The following is a 15,894-nucleotide window of genomic DNA, read 5'->3' on the forward strand; positions in this document are numbered from 1 at the left end:
CTAAAATACAGCCGTTTTATGGACACACGACAAACTGCCCACAACTCTGTTAATGTCACGTGATCTCGGGAATGTGACATATTTATATGATATATGTAAATATTAATATTAATATAAAAATGAACCTCAGCTCGAGTTTTAAACTGGTGAAAGTGTTAAAGTGTGCTACAGAGGTCTCACCCCTCTCACCCCTCTCACCCCTCTCACTCACTCCGCCCGGCCACTCACCCAAAGCCAGACCCTGTGACCTGCTCACAGCCTGCAGCCCACTGCCTGTGTGTGAGACCAGCACTGGCCCAGTTCTCCCAGTTTCAGGTCCCGAAGCCCCCCAGTCCTCCTTCCCCTCCCCATAACAACAACAACAGACCCCTGCTCTCTTCTTCTGCCTCCGGAGAGCCCAGTGCCACGAGTGCAGCGCAGCGCCACCTGCTGCCAGGGAGGGACGCGGCAGGCTGAGTGAGCTGGTAGGGGGTCCCAGCACAGGCCTGATCCCCCGCTGGTGTGGATCATTTGCACAGCGGGGTCCCAGTTTCTAATTATCCCATATTAATGCAGATCATTAGCATTACAGTGTGGAAATCATTCACAGTTAATGGGGGGGGGGGGATTCCTTTAAAAGCTCCCTCGCAGAAAGTGATTATGAATATGCTGCCTGGGGTTGCCACCCGTCCCGTAAAAAAGTACAGAATGTCCTTTATTTGGTACTGAAATGTCGCGCCCCCTATTGAACCAATTGTGTTCCATATTTCCATAAATGTCCAGTACAGGCCAGAGGGGGAAGAGGCACGTCCTTGGCTGGACAGCGCAAATTGAGGCAAATTGTAAAATGGGCAAAAGCTTATTTTAGTAGACTGTTCTTTGTGGTTTGATTGATTATTTAGGATGTTCTGATCATTTGTTTAATATTCAGTAGTATTAGCTAGTATAAATATTATATATGGCCATTTAAAGAACAAATCATACTAATGGAATAATATTTAATAAATACATTCATTAGTTAAGAGAAAACCTTTATTCTTTAATATATATACACACTTCCTACATTAAAAATGTCTGTAGTCGGGCCCATGGGGTCATGGCCCAGAGGAGCCGTGGTGGGCGTCCCTTATTATTTTCATTTCTGAAAGGTGGCGACCCGAATGCTGCCTGAGGTATCGGTTCCTCATTTACCACAGTTCTGGGGGGTGTTTGATCTACAGTGTGTTCTAAAGGCCTTTTATGGTGGAGGGATGCATTCAGGGTGTGGTGAGGCAAAATAGTCCTCAAAGAAAATGGATTTGAGCAGATTTCCCACAGTTTTACCATTCCAGAGAAAACTCAGAAGACGGTGTAGGTTCACTGGTGGGTTTAGATTAGGGATACACCGATCCGATATTAGGATTGGGTATCGGTTACGATATCAATAAAATTAGCTGGATCGGGTATCGGTCCAGATATTAATAAAAGTAGCTGGATCGGGTATCAGTCCAGATATTAATAAAAGTAGCTGGATCGGGTATCAGTCCAGATATTAATAAAATTAGCTGGATCGGGTATCAGTCCAGATATTAATAAAAGTTGCTGGATCGGGTATCGGTCCAGATATTAATAAAATTAGCTGGATCGGGTATCGGTTACGATATCAATAAAATTAGCTGGATCGGGTATCGGTCCAGATATTAATAAAAGTAGCTGGATCGGGTATCAGTCCAGATATTAATAAAAGTAGCTGGATCGGGTATCAGTCCAGATATTAATAAAAGTTGCTGTGATCGGGTATCAGTCCAGATATTAATAAAAGTAGCTGGATCGGGTATCACTCCTGATATTAATAAAAGTAGCTGGATCGGGTATCGGTCCAGATATTAATAAAAGTAGCTGGATCGGGTATCGGTCCAGATATTAATAAAATTAGCTGGATCGGGTATCAGTCCAGATATTAATAAAAGTTGCTGTGATCGGGTATCAGTCCAGATATTAATAAAAGTAGCTGGATCGGGTATCGCTCCTGATATTAATAAAATTAGCTGGATCGAGTATCAGATTTTTAAGCCGATCCATGGAACCGATCCTTTCACTGTAATTTGTTGGTGTGAGACTGAACTAAATGTGCAAATAAATAAATAAATGACAAATGTCAGTTTAGTACATTTATATCTGTGTTCATTTGTTTTATTATATAAAGTAATGATTAAGTCAGTCCTGATGCCGTTAGTCTCTCCCACATGGTGAGGAGTACGGTTCATCAATTCAGCTATGGTACTGGACTGGTATTGGGTATCGACCGATATGCAGTTTATGTATCATATCAGAACTAAAGAAGCTGGATTGGTGCATCCCTAGTTTAGATAGTAAATAAAAAAGCTCTAATTTACTGAAAATGTATGAACTCTTAGCTTAAGGTTGTTTTTTTCTTAATTTTGTAAGGATTTAAATGAATAATGGAAAATAAAAACATGCCCCAAACTGATTAAAAGTTGTACAATTCAGCCTTAAAGGATAATGGCAATCGCAAATGGCTTCATAAAAAAAAAAAAAAGAAGTGTATTAGGAAAACATCAAGAAATTAATTAAAACTTTCTTATTAGTCCCCCCCCGTCCCCCGTCAATCTGCAGCAGATGAGGATTACAAAACACTGAATGAACTTATCTTACTTCACAAGACCCAGGTAATCAGTTCCACACTAAAAATCACCATAATGTATTTCAGCAGCACAGTGGCAGTGGTTAGAGAAGCTCAATACTGAGGCTGTAAAACACCATGATCAGCGTCCTGAATCCAGGGCGAGTCTCGGGTACGAACTGTGGCTTCAGATACGGTGGTTAATCTAATACACACTCAGCAGCGACTCGGCGAGGGTCCTTTGTGAGGAAACAGCGTGGATTTTCCCTTGCTTTCGACGTCCCCCTGTTCCTCTCAGCTTCCTCCTTTCGCTTCAGGTTAAGGTTCCGCAGAAGCAGCCCTCGATCAACAGCAGGAGGCCTTCCTCATCGCTTTGGCCTCAGGGTCTCCTGGTGCTTTATCAGCTTCTGCAAACAACGGCAGCACTGTGTTACCATTCAGGACGTACGGACCTGCAATTCAGCTCTGTGTAATCCCCCTTCTCCTCGCTCTCAGTCCATTTGCACAGACAACTGCTGTACAGCGACTGGTCCTCTGTATGGCCATCAGCCATAACATTAAAACCACCTGCCTAATATTGTGTAGATCCACTTGTGCTGGCCAAACAGCTCTGACCCACCGAGGCATGGCCTCCACATTCCTCTGAAGGTGCTCAGTTTTATTTAACTCGTTTATTAATGCAATGCTAATTAGAGCCACAGTAAAAAAAATTCACTGGTCGCTTACTGAGGATTTCTCCGCCTCCTATCCGAGCAGTGCTGCTTCCCAGCTCCATTTCCTGCAGGATGGCGTCCTCGAAGGACAGAGCGGCCACTCGGAAGAAGAACTCCTGCACATTCTGACCTGTGACACACACACACACACACACAATCATCAGCATGACCATAATGTGCGTTACACTGACAGTAACACAGCTCAGAGGCCACTGTGCACTCTTGGGGTATTTGCTGTTGTTTAATAGGGGTGTAAGAACACACTCATGGGCCCTGCTTCTACTCCCCTTATAAATGTACCTGTTTTGGAAGAGACCGACCAGAACTCAGCGTTCATCTCTGAGGCCATCTTTACTGCGTCCCTCTCTGTCCGCTGGCACTCCTCTGCAGACTGAAGAATGGCATCATAGATTTATATTACTTTTATATTATTATTATTATAAGATTAATATTACATTCAGGAAACCATATATAACCATATAACCATATATGTCCACATATTTTTGGACACCCCTTCTAATGAATGCATTCAGCTGTTCTAAGTTGCACCCATTGCTGACACACATGTGCAAATGCACACAAACACACACAGGTTGTCTAGTCCCTGTAGAGATGCACTGCCGATAGATTAGGACTCTCTGGAGCAGATCAATAAACATGACCCTATCAGCACCATGCTGCCTAATGCCAGGCGTGGGCTAGTAGAGGGGTATAAAGCCCCCCAGCATTGAGCTGTGGAGCAGTGGAAGAAGTGTTCTCTGGAATGATGGTGGTGGATGGTGCTCCCTCCAATATTTCTAGGGTAAGTTTGGGAGTTGGGGATGAGATGAGGTCATCCTGACTTCACTAACACTCTCATCACTGAATGCAATCAAATCCTCACAGCAATGCTCCTCCAGAATCTAGTAGAAAGCCTTATTCCCTGGACAGTAGAGGCAGTCATACCAACAAAAGCAGGAGAAACTATTTTTAATACCCTTGTGAATGAGCAGGTGTCCCAATACTTTTGTCCATATTGTTTCTTTTACAGAAACAGGGACAAAATGTGCTTTCATGTGCAAAAACAAGTTTGTAGTTGTTGTTGCATGTGTGTGCGAGTGTGTGTGTGTATGTGTGTGCGTGTGTGTGTGTGTGTGTGTGTGTGTAAGACAGAGTGTATTCACTCTCACCAGTAGATCTTTCTTGGTACCAACCAAGAAGATAAAGCAGGCACTCGGTTCGTTCTCTCTCAAAGCCTCCACCAGCCACTGCCTGTGAGACACACACACACACAGACACACACACACACACACACACACACATATATATATAAAACCACTTTAGTTTGTGTATTTTCTGTGTAGGTAACCTCTGAAGCTCAATACAGATCGATGTGATTTCACTGAAGACCAACTGATGAAGATAATAATCGCTTATTTTTACCAAGCTGTGTCTTGAAGGGGAATTCCACCAGTTTTCAGAATGTCTGCACAATTAAACAGCTGCTGTGAACAAAGTCTTTCAGAGTGAGGTTTGGTGGGTTTGGTGAAACACTGCATTCTGTGAAACGTAGCCAGTCAGAATTGTTCACAGTGGTGGTAAATGGAAACAGGCTAGACCCTAACCCTAGTCTAAAGATTTGAATGCCTCTCAAACACCAGGTAATAGCACCAGGTACTCTGCCTGATGCCCGAGACCCTTATTTACCATGAAAACAACACTTGCAGAAAATTGTAAGCAGAAATAACACCCAAAGAAGAGCTTCAATTTTTCAGATTTGCCAGATTTGCCGCTATTACCACTGTTCCACATTTAGAAGGTTTGCTGGTGGTTTTAGATAGTATATATAATGTGTAAAGGGTTATGTGATTTATTGTGTCCCAGAATGCATAGCTAACGAGCGCTCAGAGTGGTCCAAGGGTCGCTGGTTCGAATCAGCCATCAGCAGCCGGAGCTCGAGAGAGCACAATCGGCCTCGCTCACATAGAGGTGGTGGCTGGTTTGTGCAGTGTCAGTGATAGGGGGAAGAGTACAGTGGGTTAGGTAACTGGCTATTTGAAATTGAAGATACAAGGTTTTTGCATGGCAGTGACAATACACATACACACACACACACATATATATGTGGAGAATATTTTTGGCTCCGGGTCGGCTTTCTTGTGGACGTTTGCTGGGGTGACAGAGGTGCAGAAGGGTTTGAGGGCCAGAAGGAGGAGTTTGGGGTGTGGTCCTTCTCCCAAAATAGTAGCTATGTTATAACTCCACATAACAGCTCCGGCAAAATGAGAGACCCCCCTACATGATCAGTATCTCTGGTTTGACTGTTTATAGGCAGTGTGTTTAAGGGAAATGAACATTTGCGTTGTATTTCATAAACCATGAACAACATTTCCCCTAAATTCCATCAAAATATTATTATTTAGAGCATTTATTTATTTATTTATTTATTAGCAGAAATGACAACTGCTCAAAAACAGCTGCTCAAATAATGTGAATAAATGATGATAATAATTATAATATAAAGAAGTTATTACTCAGATTTAAACACAGTGCTAATATCTGAGCTTTGAGAGCATTCAGAATCACTATGCTGAAATAATAACCTCGACTGACCAATCACAGCTCTCATGTCTTGGCCGGCTCTCCACTAGTCTTTCACATTGCTGTTGGGACTTTATGCCATTAAAAGTCTGCAGATTCAGCTAACTCAGCTTTGTTTGATGAAATACCTGGAATAAAACGGCTGCCGGACACGTAGAGATGCAGATTTAAGAAATATAATTTCTTAATTTAGGGGAAATGTTGTTTATGGTTTATGAAATACAATGCAAATGGTAATTTCCCTAAAACACACTGCCTATAAATAATAAAACCAGAGAAACTGATTATGTAGGGGGGTCTCTCATTTTTTATCACAGCTGTATATAACCTTCATGATCTGCAATCTGAACAGTATGCTTTCTTGTATACTTGTAAACTTGTATACAGTAAACTTGTATACTGAGCGTTGGTCGCTGGTATTACTATTCCCAGCAGTAATTCACTGGTGTTTTAGGAGAGAAATAAAGTGAAGAAATCTGAAAAGTGAAGAAATGTTTAGTAGAGTCTGAACTTATACGTATATCTGAATTATTAGTCTATTCCAACTAGCTGAGGTTCTTCTTGGGTAAATAGTAAAGCACTTTTGTAAGTGGCTCTGGAGAAGAGCGTCTGCTAAACGCCTTTAATGTAAATGTAAATGAGATCCGCTGTAATGAACCATGTTACACCAAACCTCCACACTGAACGACTGTTAATCATGCAGGAGATTTGGAAAGGTCTGTGGAATTTCTCTTTAACCAATGTTCACCAGCTTCACTCACCGCGTGTGCTCCAGAGTCTTAATGTCCGCCATGTCAAAGACAGTGATGATCACTGTAAAAAACAGAAACAAGCACAGAAATAAGCTTCATTCTGCTGAACGGTGTTCAGACTCTAATCTAATCACCAGTATAATAAACATCAGTATGATAAAGGTTCGGTAAACATGAGCCTACCCTGAGCTCCTCTGTAGTACGCTGAAGCAATGCACTTAAACTTCTCCTGGCCAGCGGTGTCCCAGCTGTGAAACACACACAGGTAGCATTCAGACTGCAGCCATTCAGCTGTGTTACAGAGTAACACTGAAGACAAAATAATAAACAATAAACTGTAATGATCCTGTTACAAACAATTTATTACACTTTATTCTGGAAAAGAATAAAATGAAATTAGTTCTTGATGTTTTTATAACTTCATGCTGAATTTTATTTTTAGAAGAATATCATTTTATATACAAATTATTAGAAATACTTAATGAATATGAATCTTATTAAAAGTTGTTATAACTTCAATTCAATTTAAGAGTCATTTGCAATAATCTGTAAATAATATTGTTATTGCTTTTTTAATTCTTATTTATATTGTGTATATAGTGTAAAATATTTATCTACATTTTTTTGTAACTGAGTGTCTTGCTATCCCTTTCTGCTGTGCCACTGAGAATTTCCCCACTGTGTGACTAATAAAGGATTATCTTATCTTATTTGGATATTTATTTTATTAGAATTTAATACTGTATACATTTGTAAATAACTTTATACCTTTATAATTATGCATGATTATAGATTCTGAATATTAATTTTAGAAGAACATTATTAGAAAATTTCTTATTAGGATATTTATTAACTAGAATTCTAGTAGAATATTATTTTAAAAACATGTTTTATTGTAAGTTAATTCTGGATATATTTTTTATACATTTATACCTTTAAATTATGCATTATTATAGATTCTGAATATTATTTTAGTCAAATCTTTTTAAAATATTTATTATGATGATATTTATTAGAACACTAGAATTCTAGTACAATATCATTTTAGATACATGTTTTATTAGAAGTTAATTCTAGATACTAATTTTATTAAAACTTTAAGCTGGATATTGCTTTATTTATAACTTCATTACTATTTAAATACTATTGTATATATTGTATTGAATAACTCCATTGTGATCATTCATTTAGTAGTATTATTGGTATATTTATATTTAGAATATTTGTTAAAATATTAGAGATATTAATTTTGATCAAAATTTATTAGAACGTCATGCTGACTCCTAAGTTTATTGGAATGTAATTCTTGATATTCATATTATTAGAACTTCATCCTGAATATTATATTTATTAGATTAGATCCATTCTGCATATGTTTTATTAGACCCTCTTTCTGAATCAGTTTTATTAGACTCTTTTTCTGGATCAGTTTTATTAGACTCTTTTTCTGGATCAGTTTTATTAGACTCTTTTTCTGGATCAGTTTTATTAGACCCTCTTTCTGAATCAGTTTTATTAGACCCTTTTTCTGGATCAGTTTTATTAGACTCTCTTTCTGAATCAGTTTTATTAGACTCTTTTTCTGGATCAGTTTTATTAGACCCTCATTCTGAATCAGTTTTATTAGACCCTTTTTCTGGATCAGTTTTATTAGACCCTTTTTCTGAATCAGTTTTATTAGACCCTTTTTCTGAATCAGTTTCATTAGACCCTCATTATAAATCAGTTTTATTAGACCCTCATTTTGGGTCAGTTTTATTAGACTGTCTTTCTGGATCAGTTTTATTAGACACTCATTCTGAATCATTCTGAATCAGTTATATTAGTTATATTATTATATTTGTCACCGTTGGCTGCTCACTGGGGGTCTTTGATCCTTCATATCTTACGTTATTTTCTTCTTTCTTCTTTGTCTCTGTCTTTTATTAATTACTACTTATGTAAAGCTGCTTTGTGACGACAACAGTTGTAAAAAGCTATACAAATAAATCTGACTTGACTTGACTTGACTATTAGACTCTCATTCTGAATCAGTTTTATTAGACCCTCATTCTGGATGATCTGCAGTTTCTAAGTCAGGAACTCGGGTGATATTTCTTTTATATTCTCACTTTTCCACTGATTATCTTGTGAATTTGCTCAGGATCAACATATCAGAATATTTTTCACACATTTACCAGCGACCTGATGAAATGTATTTTAATCAAAAAGTTTCTTCCAAACTTTTAAACTTTGACTGCAAACTTTCGAGCATTTGTGTAGATGGCAGTGAGGTAGCAGTACTCACATTTGAAGAGAATACGGGAGCCCAGAGAGTTCAAATCTCTCGATTTCAAAGTCAACCCCAATGGTGGCCTTGTAGTCCCTGTCGAAGGCGTCTTTACAGAACCTAAAGTGCAACAAACCATTTCAGACCTGATCCAGGATACAAATCATCCAAAACACACCTCAAACATCACAGCTCGAGCAGCTCTGTTCAGACACTTTACAGCTGAGGTCAGCTGTGTTGTTTATTACCTGTTAATTAAGCAGGTCTTCCCCACGTTGAGGTCTCCAACGACTACTGCTTTCGACATCTTCAGTCTGTCCATTCTAAAGAAAGTCAATAAGAAAATCGCAAAGTCATCATGTATGTATTTCTAAAATGCTGTAGCTTTCCCCTGTGTCTCTAATGTACAGCTCACGCATTATGTGTCCAAATGTTTGTGGACACCCCTTCTAATGAATGCTTTCAGCTACTTTAAGTTGCACCCATTGCTGATACAGATGTGCAAATACACACATTCACACACACACAGCTTGTCTAGTCCCTGTAGAGAAGTACTGCCAATGGAATAGGACTCTCTGGAGCAGATAAATGACCCTATTGGCTGCCTAATGCCAGGCGTGGGCTAGTAAAGGGGTATAAAGCATTGAGCTGTGGAGCAGTGGAAGAGCTGTGTTCTCTGGGATGATGGAGGTGGTGGAGCTCCATCCAAAACTTTTGGGATGAGTTGGGGAGCTGGGGATGATGAGGTGGGGTGGTGATCATCATCCAACATCCTGACCTCACTAACACTCTTTGTAGAAAGCCTTTCTTCTTTCCTGGACAGTAGAGACAGCTACTCCAACAAAAGCAGAATCCACTCTTTTTAATACTCTTGATTCCAGAAAATACAATGAATGGGCATGGCTCGTGTCCCAGTACTTTTGTCCATATAGTTCAAGTGTCAAGTATTATAGTGTCATGATAAATGGACCAATAGAAATGCTCCAAAATGACTTCCATTGAAAGTTAAGAAGCTTTTTTAGATAGGAAGTTTTAGGGTGGCATATAAATTTGCTGTAGATTACTGTAGATTCCAGCTCTTGCCACTGATCCTGTTCTGCTTTTAATAGCTTCTTAGAGAACACCTGGATACTAAAACAGGCCTGGTGTTCATTTACGCTCAGAAGAAAAATGCCTCCAGAAAAGGAACAGCTGCTTTAGAAACAGCTGCTTTGAGAACACACAACAGCAAGGTCAAGAAGTCAATGGTTCTCATTAAACATTAAAGCTTCAGGAGATAAGGAGTCGAACCTTTAGCTCCATTTTTTCTGCACACACTGCTTCACAACGTTCCTAAATTCAGCCATGTCACTCCACTGCTGCGTTCTCTTCACTGTGGCTTCCTGTAGCTGCTGCCCTCATCAGATTCAAACCCCTGACTCTGGCCTACAAAGCCAAGACTGGACCAGCCAGCCCCTCCGTACTTGATGGCGATGGTCAAAAGCCGATCTGCACCAAGAGCCCTTCCAGCTTCAAGTACGGCTCGGCCTAATAAGATCCACGGAAGACGAGCGTCCAGACTTTTTTCTGTCCTGCATCGAAGTGGTGGAACGAGCTTTCCCTGGGTGTCCAAACAGCAGAGTCCAATGCTCGCTGTCCTCAAACCCAGACTGAAGACCCTCCTCTTCTGAGAGGACTTGGGCGAATAGCAGAGTGGTCTCCTTACTGACTTGTGTTTAGTAGAGTCTAAACTTAGAGGATCTTTGAATTATTAGTCTATTCAAACTAGCTGAGGTTCTTCTTGGGTAAATAGCAAAGCACTTTTGTACGTCGCTCTGGAGAAGAGCTTCTGCTAAACACCTTAAATGTAAATGTAAATGAGTTCATTTAAATCAGCTTAAACCCCCCCATCAGTTCAGCAACACACTCACCCATGTTGCCTGGCAGCCCGGTCCAGACAAGCCGTCTTAGCCTTTTCATTCCAGTCCTCCTTCATCTGCAGGCAGGCCTGTGGATTATAGCACTGCAACACACACAGGAACAGAGAAGCACTGAGCAGAGACACTCCGAAACCTCGTCTCTTCTGTCTGAGCAGTCCTGATTTCCCCTTTAAACGATGCATCTAGCTGAAAAGGTCCTCCTTTGTCCTACTAGGTTTTACCCAAATGTACCAAAGACATTCATCCGTCCACAGCACTTGCTCCCACAACTTATCGGGATGGTCTGGATGCTCTGCTGAGATTTGTGAGAAGGTCACAGTTAAGGTTTCCTTCTTATGACTCGTCCACTAAGATTAGGTTCGTGCAGGAAATGCTGCACAGTAAATGGCCACCCAGCCCGACCTGCTGAAAGATTGCCCGCTCTACCCGCGTCAGACCAGCTGCCACCTACCAGTCCGACCAGCAGGCCCCGCCCCCACCACCACCCATACCAGACCAGCGGCCCACCCTCCTACCACTGCTACCTGTTTAATGACCATGTTCAAACCTAAATGGACTCGTAACTATCTGCCACTATTAATATCACCACTATTAACTATCTGCTGTATCTGGTTTGGTCTGTATTTGATTTTTATCAATAATTTATTAATAGTTCTGATCAGAGGAGGATGGGTCGAGTCCCCCTTGTGAGTCTTGGTTCTTCTTATTATTAAGGTTTCTTCCTCCAGCTCTGAGGGAGGTTCTCCTTGCCACTGTTGCCGTTGGCTGCTTACGTTATTTCTTTTTTTCTGTCTTTTACTAATTACTAATTATGTAAAGCTGCTTTGTGACGACAACAGTTATAAAAAGCTATACAAATAAATTTGACTTGACTAGAACAGCGCACCGCCCTCCTGACTCAGCTGCAGGTCATATGAGCAGTTCTCTCTGCAAGAGCTTTCTTGGTCTTCCAGATCACATCTCGCCTCCACAGTTCCACCTGAACTCTCATACGAGCGCTCTGTAATCCACCTGTAATACAGCCAGCTAGTTTCAGTCTTCAGCCGTTTCCTTGTGTTTGCTTTTTTATTATTCCTCTGAAAGGGTTTAAACAGAGGAGCTCTCTCAGAACCAGAGCATTTTAATCTGCCCAGAATTAGCTGAGGTCCTGTGACCTGGTCTTCATAATCAGCCTGTGGAGGTCACACGCTATCAATCAGAAACCTCAACAGCTCAACACAAACAACCTTCAAGCAGAAGCAGAAGAGGCTGGATGAAGTTCGGACAGATCGGCTGAAAGTCTAGACGCCTGCAGTTATATTTAAGATGTAATTGCAGAAATAGATGATTATTAGTTAATTATGTTGTTAATTACATTTATGCCCATAATATATTCAATAGCCAGGTTGAAGAGTCGGCACTCTTGACTAGTTTTTCTGTTAGCATGGATAGTATGGGGGCAGGGGTGGGTCAGCAGTTAGAGCTCCGGGCTGTTGATGACAGGGTTGTGGGTTCGATACCCGGGCTCGGCAAGCTGCCACTGTTTGGCCCTTGAGCAAAGCCCTTCACCCTCTCACTGTCCGGTGTGTATGTGTGTGTTCACTGCATGGATGGGACTAAATACAAATATTTATACGTTTAAATCGAAATTGACATTTCTAAATAAACAAAAGAAACATGCTTATGTTATCATGGCAACAGCTGTGGGGTCTAAAGGTTAGCTGCTCTGTTGTCAGGGTATACAGTCTGTCTTATCAGTGTGTTATCAGTCAATAATGCATATCGTATTCTTCATAAAAGAAGACTTACTGTACCCACACATTATAAACATCACACTCTACAGCTGTTTTTCTACCTTGGGGAATTTGGATACGATCCTGTTTTTGCTGACAGGCGGGGCGAAATGCATTCTCCCAGCAGGCCGTGTGTCCAGGTAAACTCTCACCTGAGGGGAAAGAGACACAGTCAGCTCAGCAGTCTGTCATTAGTTATTTACCGTCTCAGCATGTTTGCCAGGAGATTCTGCTTAATGATAATGACCTGGACTTGTGACAATGGCGGGGTCAACTGGAGTCAAAACCACCTGGATTAAAGAGAAATATAATGTTTATTGTGGACGGTTCTTAAAAGGTGACGAAGGTGTTGAAGCAGGAAAAATGGGCCAGCGTAAGAATCTGAGACACTTTGACAAGAACCAAACTGTGATGTTCTAGACAGCTGGGTCAGAACATCTCCAAAAGTGCTCGAAGGAAGAGCAACCTGGTTTATGACAATATGTAATTTTCAAATATATGACATATGTCAGATTCTTTTAAATCAGAAGTCATTTCAGATTGTCATGTTTTGTTGGTCAATTTATCATGACATTTTGACACTTTATTAATATTAACATATTTAAGATATACGTATATATATTTCACATATATGTAATTGATATTTACATATATGTTTACTATAAATGTTTACTATATATGTACTTTATAATCACTTATGTTTACTATAAATGTACTTTATATTCACTTATGTTTACTATATATGTTTACTACATATGTACTTTATATTTACATATGTTTACTATAAATGTTTACTACATATGTACTTCATATTTACATATGTTTACTATATATGTACTTCATATTTACATACGTTTACTATAAATGTTTACTACATATGTACTTCATATTTACATACGTTTACTATAAATGTTTACTACATATGTACTTCATATTTACATATGTTTACTATAAATGTTTACTATATATGTACTTTATATTCACTTATGTTTACCATATATGTACTTTATATTTACATATGTTGACTATATATGTACTTTATATTCACATATGTTTACTATATATGTTTACTATATGTTTCTAAATGATGATAAGCAAACAGACATTAAAAGTACATATATAGTAAGCAAATATGTAATTGATATTCACATATATGTGTACTATATATGTACTTTTAATGTGTGTTTGCTTATTATCATTCAAAAACATATATACAACCCATATATAATGGCTATCATAATAGTGCTATATGTATTTAGTATAATTAATATACAGAAAACAATTTTTTATTGGTTAATTTTGGCTTATTATATATAGAAAGTATCAGTATCATCATTCAAATATCCATATATGTGTCCAGTATTTAGCTAATACTAAAAATGTTTGTCTCATTCTTATACATTTTTTTAATAATTTGTGAAGTACGTATATGTGTCTTTGCTTTTTTTTTCGTTTTGTTTATATGTACATAACTTTTAACTCCATTTATATATTTAGCTATATATTTATATATTTATATATATTTTTACTTATTGTAGGTGTAAGCAGCGTTGGATTGCTCCTCAATTTTGTTGTACACTGTGCAATGACTGCTATTTAAGGTGTAGGTATAAGGTATCTTATCTTATATATGCATGATATGCATTATATATAATATATGCATTATATACTGGACATATATGTCTACTAATATATATATATATATATATGTCCATATATTAGTAGACATATATGTCCAGTCCTTCCTGGTGTATGTGCATATATGGCCATATATCATATTTCCATATGGGACATGTATATGACTTATAGTTGATATGGTTGTCTTGTCTTGTCTTGTTGTGTCCTACTGCTGTGTCCTGCTTGTCCCTCTGTCTCTGCATAAACACAGACCCCAAAGCCATGATCTCCAGCACTGTGCAGCCCAGCAGCTCTCTGGCTATAACGTGGGCTTGTCCAAACGGAACAGGTGCTCATTTAACCTCATTTTCCGAGGAATAAAAGCAAATAATTACATAAAATACTAAACATTGGACACATTTAGGATGTGAAGCCGGGTTTGAAGTATTAGTACTATTAATATAACCCTCACATTTGTCTTCACGGAGCTTAAACCTGTCTGTGCTCCGGATCTAACCGCAGCTTAGCTCCTATTTGGTTGATGGTCAGCCATAAGGAGCCAGACTGCTAAACTAGCCAGCTGACCTCCGGCTGCTCACACAGCTTTAGCTACATTAAACAACCGCGTCGTTAGGAATCTGTTTTCTGCCTAAATTCAGTGGATGAAGGTGGATTTTCTGTGTTTTCTCGGTTTCTCTGCGCTCATGTCTTTCACTCACCTGATGAACCGAGTCCCTGTGCGTCGAATTCAGCTGAAATCTCCATAGCAACCGCTGCGCCGTCTGAGATATCGCGTGATTACAAGGCACGAAGTACCGCGATAGCTGAGAGAGCAGCTAAAGCACAGCTGAAGCAGAAACTGTACTATAGTGAAAGTATGGTACTGTATCCCAATCTAACTTAATTAAAGAGCTGAAACTGTACTATAGTGAAAGTATGGTACTGTATCCCAATCTAACTCAATTAAATAGCTGAAACTGTACTATAGTGAAAGTATGGTACTGTATCTAACTCAATCTAACTCAATTAAAGAGCTGAAACTGTACTATAGTGAAAGCATGGTACTGTACCCCAATCTAACTCAATTAAAGAGCTGAAACTGTACTATAGTGAAAGTATGGTACTGCATCCCAATCTAACTCAATTAAAGAGCTGAAACTGTACTATAGTGAAAGTATGGTACTGTACCCCAATCTAACTCAATTAAAGAGCTGAAACTGTACTATAGTGAAAGTATGGTACTGTATCTAACTCAATCTAACTCAATTAAAGAGCTGAAACTGTACTATAGTGAAAGCATGGTACTGTACCCCAATCTAACTCAATTAAAGAGCTGAAACTGTACTATAGTGAAAGTATGGTACTGCATCCCAATCTAACTCAATTAAAGAGCTGAAACTGTACTATAGTGAAAGTATGGTACTGTATCCCAATCTAACTCAATTAAAGAGCTGAAACTGTACTATAGTGAAAGTATGGTACTGTACCCCAATCTAACTCAATTAAAGAGCTGAAACTGTACTAGAGTGAAAGTATGGTACTGTATCCCAATCTAACTCAATTAAAGAGCTGAAACTATACTATAGTGAAAGTATGGTACTGTACCCCAATCTAACTCAATTAAAGAGCTGAAACTGTACTAGAGTGAAAGTATGGTACTGTACCCCAAT

At 39.1% G+C, this 15,894-nt stretch overlaps 2 protein-coding genes across 9 annotated transcripts in view; both read right to left on the reverse strand.

Moving 5' to 3' along the window:
• Positions 1-377, reverse strand: part of depdc5 (DEP domain containing 5, GATOR1 subcomplex subunit) — a 50,127-nt gene extending 49,750 nt beyond the window's left edge. For 4 of the 7 annotated variants that reach the window (XM_072659630.1, XM_072659632.1, XM_072659631.1 and 1 more), the window contains exon 1: positions 229-368. The gene's annotated coding sequence lies outside the window, so the exon portion shown is untranslated. Of the gene's footprint in view, positions 1-228 lie in introns of all 7 variants that reach the window. The other 3 variants (XM_072659633.1, XM_072659635.1, XM_072659634.1) reach the window with 1 other exon arrangement.
• Positions 378-1,037: 660 nt separating this feature from the next.
• Positions 1,038-14,982, reverse strand: rab36 (RAB36, member RAS oncogene family). Of its 2 annotated transcripts, XM_072658765.1 has the most exons (12): positions 14,944-14,962; positions 12,855-12,897; positions 12,670-12,759; positions 10,827-10,918; positions 9,165-9,239; positions 8,935-9,036; positions 6,831-6,895; positions 6,657-6,708; positions 4,485-4,566; positions 3,616-3,706; positions 3,329-3,445; positions 1,038-3,009 (listed from the first exon to the last, which is right to left on the reverse strand). In XM_072658765.1, exons 3-12 carry the CDS (start codon positions 12,721-12,723, stop codon positions 2,948-2,950), a joined length of 792 nt encoding a protein of 263 aa, XP_072514866.1. In that variant the 5' UTR covers positions 12,724-12,759; positions 12,855-12,897; positions 14,944-14,962; the 3' UTR covers positions 1,038-2,947. The 2 variants fall into 2 exon arrangements, with proteins under 2 accessions (XP_072514866.1, XP_072514865.1); XM_072658764.1 differs by lacking the exon at positions 12,855-12,897 and having other exon boundaries at positions 14,944-14,982.
• Between the last annotated feature and the right edge of the window lie 912 nt (positions 14,983-15,894).

This window comes from Salminus brasiliensis, chromosome 16 (assembly GCF_030463535.1).
Source record: "Salminus brasiliensis chromosome 16, fSalBra1.hap2, whole genome shotgun sequence".
NCBI classification, from domain to species: Eukaryota; Metazoa; Chordata; class Actinopteri; order Characiformes; family Bryconidae; genus Salminus; species Salminus brasiliensis.